The sequence below is a fragment of the Cherax quadricarinatus genome, chromosome 13 (genome assembly GCF_038502225.1).
Source record: "Cherax quadricarinatus isolate ZL_2023a chromosome 13, ASM3850222v1, whole genome shotgun sequence".
Lineage (NCBI taxonomy): Eukaryota > Metazoa > Arthropoda > Malacostraca > Decapoda > Parastacidae > Cherax > Cherax quadricarinatus.
The window spans coordinates 10,024,621-10,043,247 of record NC_091304.1 but is presented as its reverse complement, the minus strand read 5'-3'; the positions used below and the strand labels follow the sequence as shown (position 1 = coordinate 10,043,247).

Below are 18,627 nucleotides of genomic sequence, written 5' to 3'. Positions count from 1 at the left end.
TTACTAGCCCCCTGTCGCCCTGCAGTTTAGTCACCTTTTACAACACACTTGGCTTATGGAGGAAGGATTCATCTCCATTTCCCCATAGCTCACTGCAGTAGCAACAAGAGGTTGCTATAAAATTATTACAGTAGTACAGTATGTACTACAGTTAATTTTATGCAGTTATGATTTAATATTGCATCTTTATTTGTTTACATTTTTCAACTGCAAATGGCACCATGTACGATCTGTGTTTGTTTGTGTAAGTTTTGATAAATTTTAACTTTTTACAATAGATTTATTTTTATTTTATGGTAGTAAATGATAAAATAGGCTAGAATCTACAAATGTTTAATGCATTCATGATATAACTTTTTCTTAAATTTTTTGATATTTCTAGGCTATGTGAATCATCTGTGAGTGTTTTCAAATTGTTGCAAATCTCAAAAAAAAATTTCCAGTATATTTATTGAGAAAAATTCCCGTATAAGTTGACCCATGCAGTTCAAACCCATGTTGTTCAAGGGTCAGCTGTATATGGTTGAACCTATGAATATTTAACTTTTCTTTTCCCTCTTGTCAAAGTTTCCTGTTTAGGGTATTTGAGTGGATAGGTTGCTAATGATGTTTATATTAGTTATAATACTGAAATATGCACTGGTTACCTGCTACAAATTTTCATTTAATCCTGCACTGGAATATAATTTCTGTGTAAACTTACAGAGTGAGCCGTGCTCTCAGTACCTACTGTGTAGCATCTACTGCCTCTGGAACCAGCCATAGTAATGCAGTATCTTCAGCAAGCCACGATAGAGGACGGGCACTCACCTCAGAATTTTTGGCAACCCGTGCTAAGGAACTTATTGCCTCCCTCAAGTCGCTTATGAGAAGTGATAGTAAGCTACTTGGGAAATCTCCATCCAACTTTATACATGTGTAGATTTCACCCAGACTGTATCCTTATTAATTAATATCATCTCTCTCTCTCTCTCTCTCTTTGACAAGAACCTGGCAATATACATATATCAAGATTACTTTACCATTTTTTTCATATCCACTATATTTGTTTGATTCTCAGGTGCTCACACATAAACCATCTCTCATAACCCTCACTGTTGCATGTGCATGTGTGTGTGTACATGTGTGTACTCACCTGTGTGGTTGCAAGTGTGTGTGTGCATTCTTGTATGTGTGCACGTTCATTCATACAAAGTTCACCTGTATGTACTCACCCATATGTGGTTGTAGGTGTCAAGACTTAGTGGCCTTGCCTCTCAATGTGTGTGTATATGTGTGTGTGAATTTTTTGTGTGAGTGAAAGTTCTTTTTTTTTTTTCTCAACCAAGGCAGGGTTACCCAAGCAAGAAAACACATTCACTATCATTGATTCAGTTACTGTCTTTCCAAAAGTGTGTTGACACCACAATCAGATTACACCCTTACTGCAATATTCCTACCCCACCTTCAGCCTTCAGAAGGGTGGATATCCCACCTCCAGGACTTGAGTCTGGCTAACCAGTTTAGCTGAATCCCTTCATAAAAGTTATTTTGCTCACACACTAACACTATGTCCATTAAAAACTACTTGTCTCCATTTATTCCTGCCTAACATGTTCTCACAGACCTGGAGATAAATGATATAAAATACAGACACGATGGAAAAAGACACAAATGGAGTATAATGCTATCCTTTATTGACTACATTTCACCCACACAGTGGATTTTATAAAGTCATAGCCAGATCTACCTGAGCAGAGAGTACATGAGTATATATATATGGAGGTTTTGGGTAGATGGCGAGAATATTTTGAGGAACTTTTAAATGTCGACGAAGAAAGGGAGGCGGTGTGTAAAGGTAGAAAGTTGAAAGTGAACATAGAAAAGAGTAAGGTGATGAGAGTATCAAATGATTTAGATAAAGAAAAATTGGATATCAAATTGGGGAGGAGGAGTATGGAAGAAGTGAATGTTTTCAGATACTTGGGAGTTGACGTGTCGGCGGATGGATTTATGAAGGATGAGGTTAATCATAGAAGTGATGAGGGAAAAAAGGTGAGTGGTGCGTTGAGGTATATGTGGAGTCAAAAAACGTTATCTATGGAGGCAAAGAAGGGAATGTATGAAAGTATAGTAGTACCAACACTCTTATATGGATGTGAAGCTTGGGTGGTAAATGCAGCAGCGAGGAGACGGTTGGAGGCAGTGGAGATGTCCTGTCTAAGGGCAATGTGTGGTGTAAATATTATGCAGAAAATTCGGAGTGTGGAAATTAGGAGAAGGTGTGGAGTTAATAAAAGCATTAGTCAGAGGGCAGAAGAGGGGTTGTTGAGGTGGTTTGGTCATTTAGAGAGAATGGATCAAAGTAGAATGACATGGAAAACATATAAATCTATAGGGGAAGGAAAGAGGGGTAGGGGTCGTCCTCGAAAGGGTTGGAAAGAGGGGGTAAAGGAGGTTTTGTGGGCAAGGGGCTTGGACTTCCAGCAAGCGTGCATGAGCGTGTTAGATAGGAGTGAATGGAGACGAATGATACTTGGGACCTGACGATCTGTTGGAGTGTGAGCAGGGTAATATTTAGTGAAGGGATTCAGGGAAACCGGTTATTTTCATATAGTCGGACTTGAGTCCTGGAAATGGGAAGTACAATGCCTGCACTTTAAAGGAGGGGTTTGGGATATTGGCAGTTTGGAGGGATATGTTGTGTATCTTTATACGTACACTGTATATGCTTCTAAACTGTTGTATTCTGAGCACCTCTGCAAAAGCAGTGATAATGTGTGAGTGTGGTGAAAGTGTTGAATGATGATGAGAGTATTTTCTTTTTGGGGATTTTCTTTCTTTTTTTGGGTCACCCTGCCTTGGTGGGAGACGACCAACTTGTTGAAAAAAAAAAAAATTATATATATATATATATATATATATATATATATATATATATATATATATATATATATATATATATATATATATATATATATATATATATATATATATATATATATATATATATATATATATATATATATATATATATATATATATATATATATATATATATATATATATATATATATATATATATATATATATATATATATATATATATATTTTTTTTTTTTTTTTTTTTTTTTTTTTTTTTTCAACAAGTCGGCCGTCTCCCACCGAGGCATATTATATTATATTATATATAGGGAGAATAGTGAAGTGAGAAGTCAGGTGGAGAAAGCTGAGAAGAGATTGGATTTGAAAAGGACCTTTGTGGAATGGGCAAGTATGTTTGTTGCTATGCAGGGTAACGATGGAGAAGTTCCGTGGTAAGGGGTTCAGCTATATTGTAAAAGCCGTTGTTCTGGGTGAAACTGTTAGATATACAATGTCTTCTAACATTATATATGACAATTGTTTCAAGGTGTAATACTCCTCCGAAAATAGAAATAAGGTGCATTATTTGACTATTAGATTGGATGCATTGCCATGATGTGCTTACTGATTTTTTGGACACATTTAATAGGTTAAGTCCTTAAGAAAATGAATGTCAATTATTATTATTATTATTACACTCATGCAGAGAGTGCTAAATCCACAGGGGTCATACAGTGCCTGAGGGAATGGGAGGCAGGCACTGTATGAGCCCAAGGGGTTTAGTGTTCCTCCCCATGAACATAATACTCTAACTCTGTATTGTGGTAATTTTAATTTGTTAAGAGTTACTGCTATAAATCTTTCTTTCAACACACCAGCCGTATCCCACCGAGGTGGGGTGGCCCAAAAGGAAAAACAAAAGTTTCTCCTTTCATATTTAGTAATATATACAGGAGAAGGGGTTACTAGCCCCTTGCTCCTGGCATTTTAGTCGCCTCTTACAACACGCATAGCTTACGGAGGAAGAATTCTGTTCCACTTCCCCATGGAGATAAGAGGAAATAAACAAGAACAAGAGCTAGTAAGAAAATAGAAGAAAACCCAGAGGGGTGTGTATACATATGCTTGTACATGTATGTGTAGTGTGACCTAAGTGTAAGCAGCAGTAGCAAGACGTACCTGAAACCTTGCATGTTTATGAGACAGAAAAAACACCAGCAATCCTACCATCGTGTAAAACAATTACAGGCTTACGTTTTACACTCACTTGGCAGGACGGTAGTACCTCCCTGGGCGGTTGCTGTCTACCAACCTACTACCTATACTGCTATAAATATTATAAATATTCATTCAGTTGCTGTCTTGCTAGAAGTTTGCTGACATAGGCTACAGGATGTATTTTTTTTTTTTTAGTGTCCTTAATATGGTGTCCTTAAACTCTCACCAGGTGTCTTGAAGCTCAACCTGGAACCAAAGAAGTCAGACTCATCTGTAAACAGAGATGGTAGCACCAGCAGGAGTATGAAGAGTGAAGGAGGGTGTGTTGCCTCTGTATCAGATACAGATCACAATACTAAGACAGTGTCTTATCATGCTGCTGCTGCTGCTGACCCCCAGACCAGTTGCCAGGAAAAAGCCTACCCAGATGTTGACAGTAGTCCAATTGACAGAGACCAAAATATTTTATCAAGCAAAAGTGATGCTAGTCCAGAAGTAAGCCAAAATTTAATTAGCACAAATGCTACCACAGTGGCTCCAAGAATAACTAACAGCACAGCCAGGGAAGATATATTACAAACACAGTCTTCCATGAGGATGAATGGTAACCCACAGCCACTGAGGTAAGATGAGCCAAATCACATACTTCAAATAGAAAGCTTCTGCTTTTAAGTGTGAAGGATATGTGTGTGTAGTAACACACATTGTAGGTTAAGTCACCTCTTCTGTTTATTTTGCCACCTAATTCATTTAATAGTAGTTTGTATTTTAACATAACCAGTATATATTTTTTGTTACATTTTTGACTAACTCATTCTAACAACTGAAGAATCACACAGAAACACAGTCACTTACTAATTGCTTGATTTAATATGCACACTAAGGCATAGCACATACTGATACAGCAATTACAATTCACCAGCTGATGGGTTATGGTAACTTCTTAAAATTGCAGTTTAACTTTTATTCAGTGTTTTGAAGTAACGTATATATGCATACCACCTACTAATGGGTTCAGGGAACTTTATTCTGCATTTTGGGTGAATGCATATGGCAACACATCTTTCTGTCAAATTAAAGCACATAACTTTTGGAAGTTCTTGGAGTGTGAATGACTTTCATAAAGTAGAGGTGTTTTACTCTGTTACCATTTATGCATGTTCTTCTACAGCTTAATGGTGGTGGGTGAGTCTTCTTCAACTCATGATGATCAACACTTCTCTTCCCTCCCAAACCGGAGCCGTGTATCAGGAACTCTCAACGACTCTGACCACCGTCTCGTCTGGGTTTAAATCTTATTATCTGCAAATGACAGTTTTATTGCTAGCACATATGCTTACAGTATATAAGACTATGCATTGAGCTTTCACCATACTCTAGTAAAGATGCTTTATTTTAAGGATGCAGCTTTTTGCTGAGGTATTCAGTAATTAAAGTGTTTTTAATATTTTATACATGAATAGTTCCCTTCACCATTCATGATCACACATGTTCAGTAGTGAGTGCACATATACTTAAAACACATTCTGAACTTATACTGTTGTGTTAGTTGATATAAGACCTTTCAAGTTTTAGTTAAGTTGTTTATTTTTCATATTTCTTGTATAGAAAAGTTAATTAGTTATCATAAGAGGCTGATGCATTTGATAAGAAAATGAAGGATATACCATAGAAGAGTAGTAAGATATCCTTTATAATATAACAGACGCACAACTTCTGCCATTTATGTATGCTGGTCAGGTATGCTGCAGTGTTACATTACATCAGAGATGGTTGTTTCATATATATGTATTAGTCTTTTAGGTAAGACACTTTAAAATTATCATTTTAAATTTGAAAGGTGCACATGTGTCTGGTGAATTGCGCAACCTGGACTGTCTACTTGGAATGGTCATGGCTTCAGTTTTACAGTGAACTCAAGTAGGAAAAAGTCTGATGTAACTTTTTGTTGTACACAGTAGTTTTAACTTAAGTGCCAGAACAGCTTATAGGTTTATCCTAGAAGTTGACAGTGTGAATATTATTGCCAGGAAATTTAGTTTTATTTTTTTTTTGTTAATGGGATTGTAAATTTTAGTTATTTTAAAGAAAACTTATTTTTGTATTGAAATTCTGTATGTATTATTATAATCATGGGAATGCACCAAATTTAAAAGAGTATCTTCAAAACTTCAGCCTGTTTTCACCAGAATTTGTACTAAGCTGTTATAATGGTTCTCCATGGGGAAGTGGAACAGAATTCTTCCTCCGTAAGCCATGCGTGTTGTAAGAGGCGACTAAAATGCCGGGAGCAAGGGGCTAGTAACCCCTCCTCCCGTATAAATTACTAAATTTAAAAGAGAAACTTTCGTTTTTCTTTTTGGGCCACCCCGCCTTGGTGGGATATGGCCGGTGTGTTGAAAGAAAGAAGAAGTTATAATGGTCATTCTTCTGCCAAAAAGAGGAAATGTGGCCTTGTGGCCACCAATACCCAAGTCTCATATATTAAATATATGTAATTAGAAATATCATAAGTCTGTGTATACTGTAAGTTAATAATGAGCTGGTTAAATAAGCAAATCAATAAAATATATATTTCATTTTAATGTATAAAATTTCTTGAGGAACTGAGCAGATGCAGTAACAATATAATATTGAAGTTAGTGTCAGTTCTTTCCTTGTTATACTCATCTGTACCAGTTCCTCTCTCTACACCAAAGATCTTTCCCTTGTTTGGCATCTGGTGCAGCTTTTACCTCTTCTTATATTGTATTCACACAAATGTGCTAAACCCATGTGGGTCATTCAGTGTTGTTTTCAGCTGTCAAGTCTTACTCAGCTTTTATTAAAATTTAGAAATAGCCATAATTTTAATGATTACTTCCAAATTGTAAGTAGAGGTGCTATGTATCAGTCAAGCAGTGATTACTGTTACATTATGTACAAATTCATAATGTTTTCGTAACCTGCAGCTACACACATCTTTAGGAGTAATAAGTCTTAGAGATTAAGAATCATCCATGTTGCTTTAGTTTATGAATTCTTGATATTTAAAAAAAAAAATTAACATGCAGTAAACAACATGATATCTGAACACTTACATAAATCCAAATGCAGAAGTTCCAAGTCTCTTTGTGCCCCCTTAGCAACCTATCCTCCAACCAACTATGTCACTTATTTACATACGGTTTATAGCACGTTTCTATGTTGGGTTGAGTTAGAACTACAGTGGTACCTCGGGATACAAACAGCTCAAAACTCGAACAATTATGTAAGTGTATTTATGTAAGTGCTTTTGTAAGTGTATTTTTTTGGGTCTGAAATGGATTAATGTAATTTACATTATTCCTTATGGGAACAAATTCGTTCAGTATCGGCACTCGAACAGCCTTCTGGAATGAATTAAGTTCATATCCCAAGGTACACTGTATAAATATATGTCAAAACACAATTAAAAGTATTTAACGCAAACAAAAAACTGGCACCTACTGAGCGCAGCCGCAATAAAATCATATTTCAGCTATTCAAGGTGTTGCCGACAGTCACCCATTTGACCATTTTTATGACAGTGCCATGATGTCTGCTTAAGAAGATGGATTGCCCTCAAGCATGGAAGGCAGGGTCCAGACCCCTGGTCTGAGAATTGCTTTCAAGGTCCAAGAATTAAAAAAAAAAAAAAAAATTCTCATGAAATGATAGAAAATATTTTTCTAAAGGTAATGAAACCAAGAGTATGAAATTTGATGGAAAACTTATGGAGTTACGCTCTTGCAAAATTAGCGGTCTCAACAATATTTATGGATTGGTGATTTTGCCCATTCAGAGTCCTATTTTAGGCAAATTTCATTGTTCCAGTCAACCAAACTCATAGCTGCTTTGCTAGTATTCCTTCCATTCTGTTGATTGAGTACAAGTGACCACCCATTTATCTACTTCAACTACCCAATATAGTTATCAGGAATCAGTAATTTGACCAGTTTCAAACAAAAAAATTGCCAATTTAAAACTAGGGTCCAGAATAAACAATATTGACATTCCTGGCACTAAAACATTTCTTCTGTTCACTAGTTATGTCCCCAGGCCTATCCTATATTACACTTGCTTTCCATTTTGAATTTTGATTCACACAAAAAAATAGATGATGTACTGAATTATTGTAGTAATTGTATAAATTGTGTGAGCACACTTGTGAATGCATATTACAGTAGTAGTAATCTATCTAAATAATGCAAAACTACAAGAGATGCTACACCTAATTTTGAGTTTTGTTTATACTACAATCTGTCATTTTTCACTGAGGTTGTGCGACTCAAATAATGCCTTTTCTTTGCCTTTGATATACCTTTGATGAGTTTCAGCAGTTTTCCTATTTCCACAGCCTGGCCATGAGCCAGGCTTGTGTGGTTCTTGCATGGTCAACCAGGCTGTTGCTGCTGGTGGCCTGACCTACACCCATCACAGCCTGCTTGATATGGCACTTACCAACTTGTCATGTATCAGTCATTCATTAGCTTTTTCATTAGCAGTGTATATACATGACAATTTATATAACCCACCAAACCAACATCCCCATCCATGTAACTAAAATGTTATATTTATGGGAAATATTATTATTATTATTATTATTATTATTATTATTATTATTATTATTATTATTTTTATCAAAAAGAAGAATGGGAAATGTTTGTACACCCTGTACAAGTAAATTTTCTGTATCTCTGAAGTCCTTTATTAAAAATAAAAGCTTCAGGTCTCAGGGTTTTCAGATACTATGTTGTTTACTGTACTAAGCTTTAAATTGGTTTATCTTCAGGGTAATGTAGTGCAGGTACATGATAAAGATTTACTTTAATTTGATGTAAGCATCGAAAACCTGTGTGCACTAACATTTTAATTTAGTTAATTTAGATGTATTGGTATGTTTATGAAAATACAAAACCATTAAACAGTGATTGTATGTATACAGTATTCACTTAGCCTAGTACCGAAGATGTTATTGGTAATTTAGGCATATTATCTACCCATTAGTTTTTAACAGATGGTAGATGTATACATGTTGTCCTCCACACTAGAAATTTATATTGTCATACCTAAACAAAATTAGCACATTAATTCTTTTTGTATCTTATTCTTTTCATGTGCAAAGAAAGTGTTAAGTTTGCAGTGAGTTTGAAATATATTTTGTCACGCAAGTGTACATTTATTAGTAGTACATAGTTGACTGAATGTTTGGTATGATATAAATTACTTGTATTTAATCTGCTAGGGTGGTGTGAATGTTTGTGTAAACATTCTCAAAATTATCATCAGGCATTTTGGTAGCTGGCCATAATTATGTCTCGTGTTAAAGGATCAACAAGACTGCTTAATACATTTGCTACATTGGTACTTTGTTTAACTTAGTGCGGTAGTGTAGAGTTGTGTTCATGGAGTTTGTATATTACAGCAGCTGCTTCAAATTTTTTAGGACTGTGTACATTTTAACAGTTTTAATATTCTTTAGCAAGATATACTCCACAGTGATTGGCTTCAGAGCATCAGCATTTCTAGTCTGTAAGAATCTTAATATTTAAGACACTGCAACTCCTGAAAAAAAAACAAAAGTTCTTACATGGTAATAAGTAGCACAAGAGAATCTCATAGTTGACTATTACTTTAGTTACAAAGAATTTGTCAAATCTACAACTCTATATTCTTAACATGTGGTTAAGAATGTAGAGTTGCAAAAAGTGGGTGATAAAAGAGATTGAGTAAAATATAGATGAAATATGAGAAGTATGAGCAGTGTGTGCATACACACGCACCCGCACGTGCACACACACACACATGCGCGCGCACACACATACGTACGTACATATGTATGAACTCACCTAATTGTGGTTGCAAGGGTCAATTCATAGCCCCTGGACCCACCTCTTCACTGATCACTACTAAGTTCACTCTCACCCTGCCCCATGAGCTTTTATCATACTTCTTGAAGCTGTGTATAGATCCTGCCTTCACTACATCACTCTCCAGATTGTTCCACTTCCTGACAACTCTATGACTGCAGAAGTACTTCCTAACATCCCTATGACTCATCTGAGTTTTCAACTTCCAGTTGTGACCCCTTGTTGCTGTGTTACATTTCTGAAACATTCTGTCCCTGTCCACTTTATCAGTTCCTCTCAGTATGTTATATATCATTATCATGTTCCTCTTATTCCTCATGTCCTCCAGTGTTGTCAGGTTGAGTTCCCTTAGCCTCTCCTCATAGGATAAAACCCCTTCAGCTCTGGGACTAGTCTTGTTGCAAACCTTTGCACTTTCTCTAATGTTTTCCTCTGCTTAACCAGGTGTGGGTTCCATACTGATGCCACATGCTTCAGTATGGGCCTTATTCACGACACTGTACACCGTGTACATAACTCCTTACTTAGATGTCGAAATGTTATTCTCAGGTTTGCCAGGCACCTGTATGCTGCAGCAGTTATTTAGTTGATGTGCACCTCAGTAGATGTGCTCAGTATGCTGCTTACCCCCATGATCCTTTTCTTTGAGTGAGTTTTGCAGCCTCTTACCAGGCTGTACTCTGTCTGCAGTCTTTTTTGTCCTTCCTTTGCACTTGATGAGGTTAAACTCCAGGAGCCATTTGTCGGACCAGGCTTGCAGCCTGTCCAGATCCCTTTGTAGACTTACCTGATCCTCGTCCACTTGTATTCTCCTCGTGAGATATCTAAAGAGTTGAGTTTAACTCCACTTCTAATTTTTGTTCTAAGTGACAAGTAAAAACTTTTACTATTACATTGTAGAAATGTTTCTTAATGTGTTTATGGTCAATCTGAGTGTACAGCTTCCATGTACCTTCCCTAATAATGTTTTTTTTTTTTTTTTCAACAAGTCGGCCGTCTCCCACCCTTCCATATTAGTGTTATATTTATAGAGAAGTGCTAAATTCATATGGGTGCCTAAAAAACAGGTGGCAGTCAGATTGTCAAAAAGGAAGGTAGCCCCAGTTCATTGATCAGGAACTCTTTGCTAGCATATCTTGTGTTAACCTGTTCTTATGTACCTGTCTGGGCCCCAGAGTATTTTGGATGTCATGATCATAGTTCCTTTTGATCTATGCTCTTCCAGTGATGAGATCTACCAGTTGGTTCCTGCATTCTTGCTTCACAGTTCTAGTGTTAGGAAACATCTCTCTCATCTATCATGTGTATGACCTTGTAGGTTTAGTGCTTCCTAAGTGATATAATAATTATCTTTAGCTTTGGTTTTTTTTTGTTGGTGGCTCAGTGATGAATATTGATTAGAAGGAGTCTTTTTTTCAGGTTTCTGAAGGCCTCAAGGCCAGTTTTATGACTCAAAAAAAAAATAAAACATCAACATTATCATCATTATCATTTGGTAATGTTGCATGTGCTGTCATTTTGTTCACGTTTCACATAATATGTTTGGCATGTTGTCCACTCCAGATTATGGAGTTTGTTTGATTCTAAAGAGTATCTCTCTTCCCTTGCAGGTGATACACTGTCACTTAGCTCCTTCCTTGACACCCAGTTTTATTACTGTGCACTCTTTCATGTATTTTGTAATTTCCAGTACTCTATATATTGTATTTTATTATTACACATCAGCCATTTCCCAAGGTAGGGGGGCTGAAAAAGAAAAACTTCCACCATCATTCACTCCACTGTCGTGCCAGAGGCATGCTTACACTACAGTTTTAAAATTACAACATTAACACCTCTCCTTCAGAGTGCAGGCACTGCACTTCCCATCTCCAGGATTCAAGTCCGGCCTGCCAGTTTCCCTGAATCCCTTCATAAATGTTACCTTGCTCACACTCCAACAGCACGTCAAGTCCTAAAAACCATTTGTCTCCATTCACTCCTATCTAACACACTCACGCATGCTTGCTGGAAGTCCAAGCCCCTCGCACACAAAACCACCTTTACCCCCTCCCTCCAACCTTTCCTAGGCCGACCTCTACACCGCCTTCCCTCCACTACAGATTTATACGCTCAGAGTCATTCTATTTTGTTCCATCCTCTCTACATGTCTGAACCACCAGTACTCTACTCAACTTTATTTACATATTTATTTATTAACACATCGGCCGAGTTGCACCAAGGCAGGGTGGCTCACCATCATTCACTCCATCACTGTCTTGCCAGAGGGGTGCTTTACACTACAGTTTATAAAACTGCAACATTAACACCATTCCTTCAGAGTGCAGACGCTGTACTTCCCATCTCCAGGATACAAGTCCGGCCTGCCAGTTTCCCTGAATCCCTTCATAAATGTTACTTGGCTCACACTCCAACAGCACGTCAAGTATTAAAAACTGTTTGTCTCCATTCACTCCTATCAAATATGCTCACGCATGCTTGCTGGAAGTTCAAGCCCCTTGCACACAAAACCTCCTTTACCCCCTCCCTCCAATCTTTCCTAGGCCGACCCCTACCCCGCCTTCCCTCCACTACAGATTTATACACTCTCGAAGTCATTCTGTTTTGTTCCATTCTCTACATGTCCGAACCACCTCAAAAACACTTCCTCAGCCCTCTGGACAACAGTTTTGGCAATCCCGCACCTTCTAACTTCCAAACTACGAATTCTCTGCCATTATATTCACACCACACATTACCCTCAGACATGACATCTCCACTGCCTCCAACCTTCCTCCTTGCAGCAACATTCATCACCCATGTTTCACACCCATATAAGAGCATTGGTAAAACTATACTCTCATACATTTCCCTCTTTGCTTCCAAGGACAAAGTTCTTTGTCTCCACAGACTCCTAAGTGCACCGCTCACCCTTTTCCCTCATAAATTCTGTGATTCACCTCATCTTTCATAGACCCATCTGCTGATACGTCCACTCCCAAATATCTGAATACATTCACCTCCTCCATACTCTCTCCACCCAATCTGATATCTAATCTTTCATCACCTAATCTTTTTGTTATCCTCATAACCTTACTCTTTCCTATATTCACTTTTAATTTATCCACCAACCTCTGCAACTTCTCTTCAGAATCTCCCAGGATTCTGGAACATTACCTCATATACCAACCATATATTTATATGTTTGCACATTATCTTATATACTATACTGTACTCTTGTACACTACAAAAAGCTGTATTGGCATGTCACCTTATAGTGTATAATTACATTTTTGTAGTTAGCTTAGCAGAGCAGTGTTTGTGGTGCCCTGTCCTCAGTATTGAATTTGTAAAGTAGCTTTGCTTTAGTTTCCATAAGTTGGAGCACATACTGCTGCCTCTTGGATCTTATTCCAGCAGACTGCCAATCTGTTTGTAAATAAAGATTTTCTAGTCTACTTTCATTATTATTTCATCATTGTTATTAATATCAAGTTAAGCACTAAACCTGAAAGGGTCATACAACACTGTCTTCTTTCTTTATTATTTACATACACACAAAAAAAAAAGTAGTGTCTTTCCAGAATTGCTCTCTGAAGTTCAACAAATGTTGCCTCATATTCCCAACTGATAGTGCTAAAAACAATCCTCTGTTTTAGCAAAACATTTTTATTTTTTATTTTGCATGGGTTGCTCATGTTTCCTCTTTTCCAATCAACCAGCATGGGCATTTTCATTTCCCCCCTTCCTCCCCTATATTATCAATACATTTCTGAGATCTGGAGGTATTTATGAAGTTTTTTAGAATTTTTCTACTTTACCTACCATAGAATTTTTCTGTGCAGACATAATGTTGTTACACATTCCAATTTTGATTAACATTTAAACTGAAGGGAAAGGCACATTGTTGCTGAAGTACAGGTCGGCCATCACTAATCCAGCAATCAGTTATCCGGTTCCATCAGTAATCCAACAATAATTTCGGCTAGCATAATTTCAAGTTTCATCATAATACTGACTCGGATCATTATACTGACTCAGAAATTGTGCAGATGGTTGTAAATCCACAGCAGCAAGCTAGTGGAGGAGAAAGCAGTGATGAAAATGAGGAAGATCAAAATAGAGCGAAACACCAACGTCAAAGACCTGGGAGTGATCATGTCGGAGGATCTCACCTTCAAGGACCATAACATTGTATCAATCGCATCTGCTAGAAAAATGACAGGATGGATAATGAGAACCTTCAAAACTAGGGAGGCCAAGCCCATGATGACACTCTTCAGGTCACTTGTTCTATCTAGGCTGGAATATTGCTGCACACTAACAGCACCTTTCAAGGCAGGTGAAATTGCCGACCTAGAAAATGTACAGAGAACTTTCACGGCGCGCATAACGGAGATAAAACACCTCAATTATTGGGAGCGCTTGAGGTTCCTAAACCTGTATTCCCTGGAACGCAGGAGGGAGAGATACATGATTATATACACCTGGAAAATCCTAGAGGGACTAGTACCGAACTTGCACACGAAAATCACCCACTACGAAAGCAAAAGACTTGGCAGACGATGCACCATCCCCCCAATGAAAAGCAGGGGTGTCACTAGCACGTTAAGAGACCATACAATAAGTGTCAGGGGCCCGAGACTGTTCAACTGCCTCCCAGCACACATAAGGGGGATTACCAACAGACCCCTGGCAGTCTTCAAGCTGGCACTGGACAAGCACCTAAAGTCAGTTCCGGATCAGCCGGGCTGTGGCTCGTATGTTGGTTTGCGTGCAGCCAGCAGCAACAGCCTGGTTGATCAGGCTCTGATCCACCAGGAGGCCTGGTCTCAGACCGGGCCGCGGGGGCGTTGACCCCCGGAACTCTCTCCAGGTAAACTCCAGGTAAACTCCAGAAACAGTCTCTGTTGATAGGTTAATTAAGTGTATTCTAACCTAACCACTCTGTAATCCGGGAAATTCACTAATCCAGCACACTACAGGTCCCAATGATGCCGGATTAGTGATGGCTGACCTGTATTTGCTAGCAGTCAGTCAAAAAATGTGTAAATTTAAGGTTGTAATGGTATAAGTTAAATAAAATTATACACTATGTACTCACATCTTTATTGCATCTGTTAATGCATCCATATTTATCTTGGTCATAGTAAGTATTGGCAAGTGCAATGGAAGTTTATGGAAGAAGAGATGAAATTATGAATTTCATGAAGGAAAAGCTGCTCACATGTGTAAGTACTGTATCATACTTCAGACACTGAGCAGATCCTTAATCCAGGATCTCAAGTTTGGATATCATCCTTGAGGAAAAAAGTGTGAATCGCATAAGCTGTTCTTTCCTTCTGCTCTCAGGTGTCTGGCTGTAGGTTATAGTCGAGGGATGTGCAGTTGGTGTGATCATAGTAAAAGACTTGTGTGAAAGCAGTTTTTCACCAGCAGAGTTAGCAGAACATTTGTCAAACAATGGCACTTTTGTAGTGAATAGGAAGCGTGACATTTTGCAAGTTGTGCATTCCAGGTCAGCTTGTTGGAATGGTAATTATTTTGCACACTTCAGTGTTCATTGATTTTTCTTTTTTTTTTTAGTGGCAGGTAGTTTGCATCATTATATTGTAAGTACTATTGTGTGTGTGTGTGTGTGTGTGTGTGTGTGTGTGTGTCTGTGTGTCTGTGTGTGTGTCTGTGTGTCTGTGTGTCTGTGTGTCTGTGTGTCTGTGTGTCTGTGTGTCTGTGTGTCTGTGTGTCTGTGTGTCTGTGTCTGTGTCTGTGTCTGTCTGTCTGTCTGTCTGTCAGCTGTAGTGGCACACATTAAAGCAACTAACTTCATCTTGTGGTATCTAAGAGGAGAGACTGCCTTGCTACTGGAGGGCTCTTGATACAAGATTAAGTCTCCCTTGGAGCAAACCTGATTTCCTCTTACTCCACAGGCATAGTATGACTCCTATGGGTCTATCACTTCCCCATAAATATAATTATTCTGTATTTATGGGGAAACACTAAATGGCATCAGGAATGGGAGGAAGGAAAGTTCTAATGCCTTGAATCTAGAGCTCTTCACTGGTATCACAGTGCCCATCCCCTCCCCTTTCCTTGACAAGAGTGCTTTCTGACAGTGTTGGTCATGATACTGTAATGTGTCATGTGTTACCAGGCCTGTGTGACAAGGGTAATAATATGCAACACTTGTCATGTGGTGACTGGATGTGTCCACTACAAAACTATCTTTAAATACAAATATGAAAATTTGGTTGCAGTACTTTTATCTTTTCCATGGCGTGGTTGGTAGCTTTACAACATTAAAGTAAAAGGACACAAGTGCAACTAATGTGACATTTTATTGTGGCAACGTTTCGCTCTCCAGGAACTTTGTCAAGCCGATACAAACAGTATATGGACATAGAGGGCAAATAAAGGCTTGACAAAGCTCCTGGAGAGCAAAACATTGCCACAATAAAATGTGACATTAGTTGCACTTGTGTCCTTTTACTTTACATATTGTCGGTAATTCTACCAACTTTATTACAACTTTAATGTTGTAGAGTTTTTAATCTACAAAATTCACTTCACTTTCATTGCAGTTCCATTCATAGTTCTGTATACTCTTAGATAATGAAGTCACATTAAGGTGCTTCAACAGGAGAGGGATTACCCAGGAGCTGCTATGCAGGTACATATCTTTAAACATTGTGTCTTATTCCCTTACAAAGGTCTAACACCTGTAGTTTAAGTATCAGTACATAGCAGTTATTCTTACAGTAGCAGCTTAATTATTTTGTGTATCAAATCATAATGCACACACAAATTAATCTTCCTGGTAAATATCCCAGATTTTACATATTTATCATTATATCTTATATGGAATTAAATCTCATTATTTAGAAAGAAATATAATTTCAGATATAATAATAAAAAATAGTTAATTGTTCTTCAGTTGAGGGTGTTATTAGCATGTAAGGTACATTAGATCATGTAACTTTTGTAATATTGCAGTGGGCATTTACTAATAAAAGTTTGATCACAGATGAATGTATTAATGTTAAATTTTGTTGCAAGTGTATGAAATAGATGGTAGGTTACTTAAAGCAGTTAAGACCTTTTATGAGGATAGTGTGGCTCAAGTTAGGGTATGCAGGAGACAGGGAGATTATTTTCCAGTTAAAGAACGTCTTGGACAGGGATACACGATGTTACCACTGTTGTTTAACATTTTTATAGATGGGGTTGTAAAAGAGGTGAATGCTAGTGTTTGGGAGAGGTTTAGGATTTAAAGATAATGATTTTAACCCCTTGACTGTTGCAACCCCCAGTCTTGAGGTGTCTCCTGGTGTTGCAAAATTTAAAAAAAAAATTATTTTTTCTTATGAAATGATAGAGAATCTTTTCCCGATTGTAATGACACCAAAAAAACGAAATTTGATGGAAAACTGACAGAATTACGCTCTCGCAAAGTTAGTGACCTCGGTGATATTTACAAATCGGCGGTTTTGCCCACTTTGAGCCCAATTTTCGGCTAATTCCAGTGTTCTAATCCACCAAACTCATAGCTATTTTTCTAGAACTCCATTTTTTCTATCGATTGAGTACAAGAAACTGCCCATTTACCGATTTCAACTACCCAATAACGTGGTCAGAAATTTGCAATTTGGCCAATTTCACGAAAATTAAAAAATATGACAATTTCAAAATAAGATCCAGAATGAACAATGCAGACATTCCTGGTTCTAAAATAACATTTTCTTTGTTCATCAGTCATGTCTCCAGGCCCCTCTGATATTACTCTTGCTTTCTATTTTGAATTTTTATTCAAACAAAAAGTAGAAGATTTACTGTTATGCAGACTACTGCAATACTGTAATAATTGTATAAATAACGTCAACCCATTCATGACTGCATATTAGAATGGCTAGTTGGACATTTATTGGACAATGACATCATTTGTTTACTTTTGAACATTGGCAAAAATCAAACATTTCCCCTACTTTGAGCTCCATTTCCAGGTTCTTTTTATAGTAAAATCAATCAAAATCACCTCTATTTCTATAATATGTTTTCCATTCTATCAAATGAGATCAAGAAAACGAGAATACAACCATAGATACTATACGAAAATAGACCACAAAGTGGGCATTTTAATTAAAACGGTCAGTTTTTTTTTTTCTCATTATGCACTGCGTGCTCCAGGATTTTTTTTATATGGTACACACTGACCACACAGACCCATTCTCTCACATGTGGGCCTATCAGCTTTCTCCTGCTTGATTTGAAGCCGCTAGAATTTATGAGTATATGTACGTCAAACACGGTACCTCCTAAGACGTATATGTATGACCGAAACAGTCAAAGGGTTAATACTGAACAAAATGAGAGTCGTCATACTATCCGCAGTTTCGATGTCCACAGCATGTCCTTGAACGTATCCCCATGGATATGGGGGATCCTACTGTATATTCAAGAATGTCTTAAGACAATTACGTATTTTGCTTTTCAGTAAATTTTCAATATTAACTCTGGAAGCATGTCATGAAATTAGTACATTACCCATATGTCAAATTTTAAATTCAAACCAGCTATAGGATTGTTTGAAAATATCTTATCTGGATTTCCTAGACTTCAGTTTTTTATGCACATCAATGCCATTATTACTATATTTAAAAAAAAGATATATAGCACTTGCAATGTCATAGATTTTATTCACAACACTTGTGCTGTCATGGAC

At 37.4% G+C, this 18,627-nt stretch overlaps 1 protein-coding gene across 1 annotated transcript in view; it reads left to right on the top strand.

Annotated features, from left to right (window-relative positions):
• The window catches only part of LOC128688497 (serine-rich adhesin for platelets-like), a 30,632-nt gene extending 18,465 nt beyond the window's left edge, over positions 1–12,167 (top strand). The window contains exons 7-9 of the mRNA XM_070084477.1: positions 706–878; positions 4,292–4,685; positions 5,234–12,167. Of these exons, the coding sequence (XP_069940578.1) occupies positions 706–878; positions 4,292–4,685; positions 5,234–5,354 (688 nt within the window). The 3' untranslated portion in view covers positions 5,355–12,167. The remainder of the gene's footprint in view (positions 1–705; positions 879–4,291; positions 4,686–5,233) is intronic.
• Positions 12,168–18,627: the final 6,460 nt, after the last annotated feature.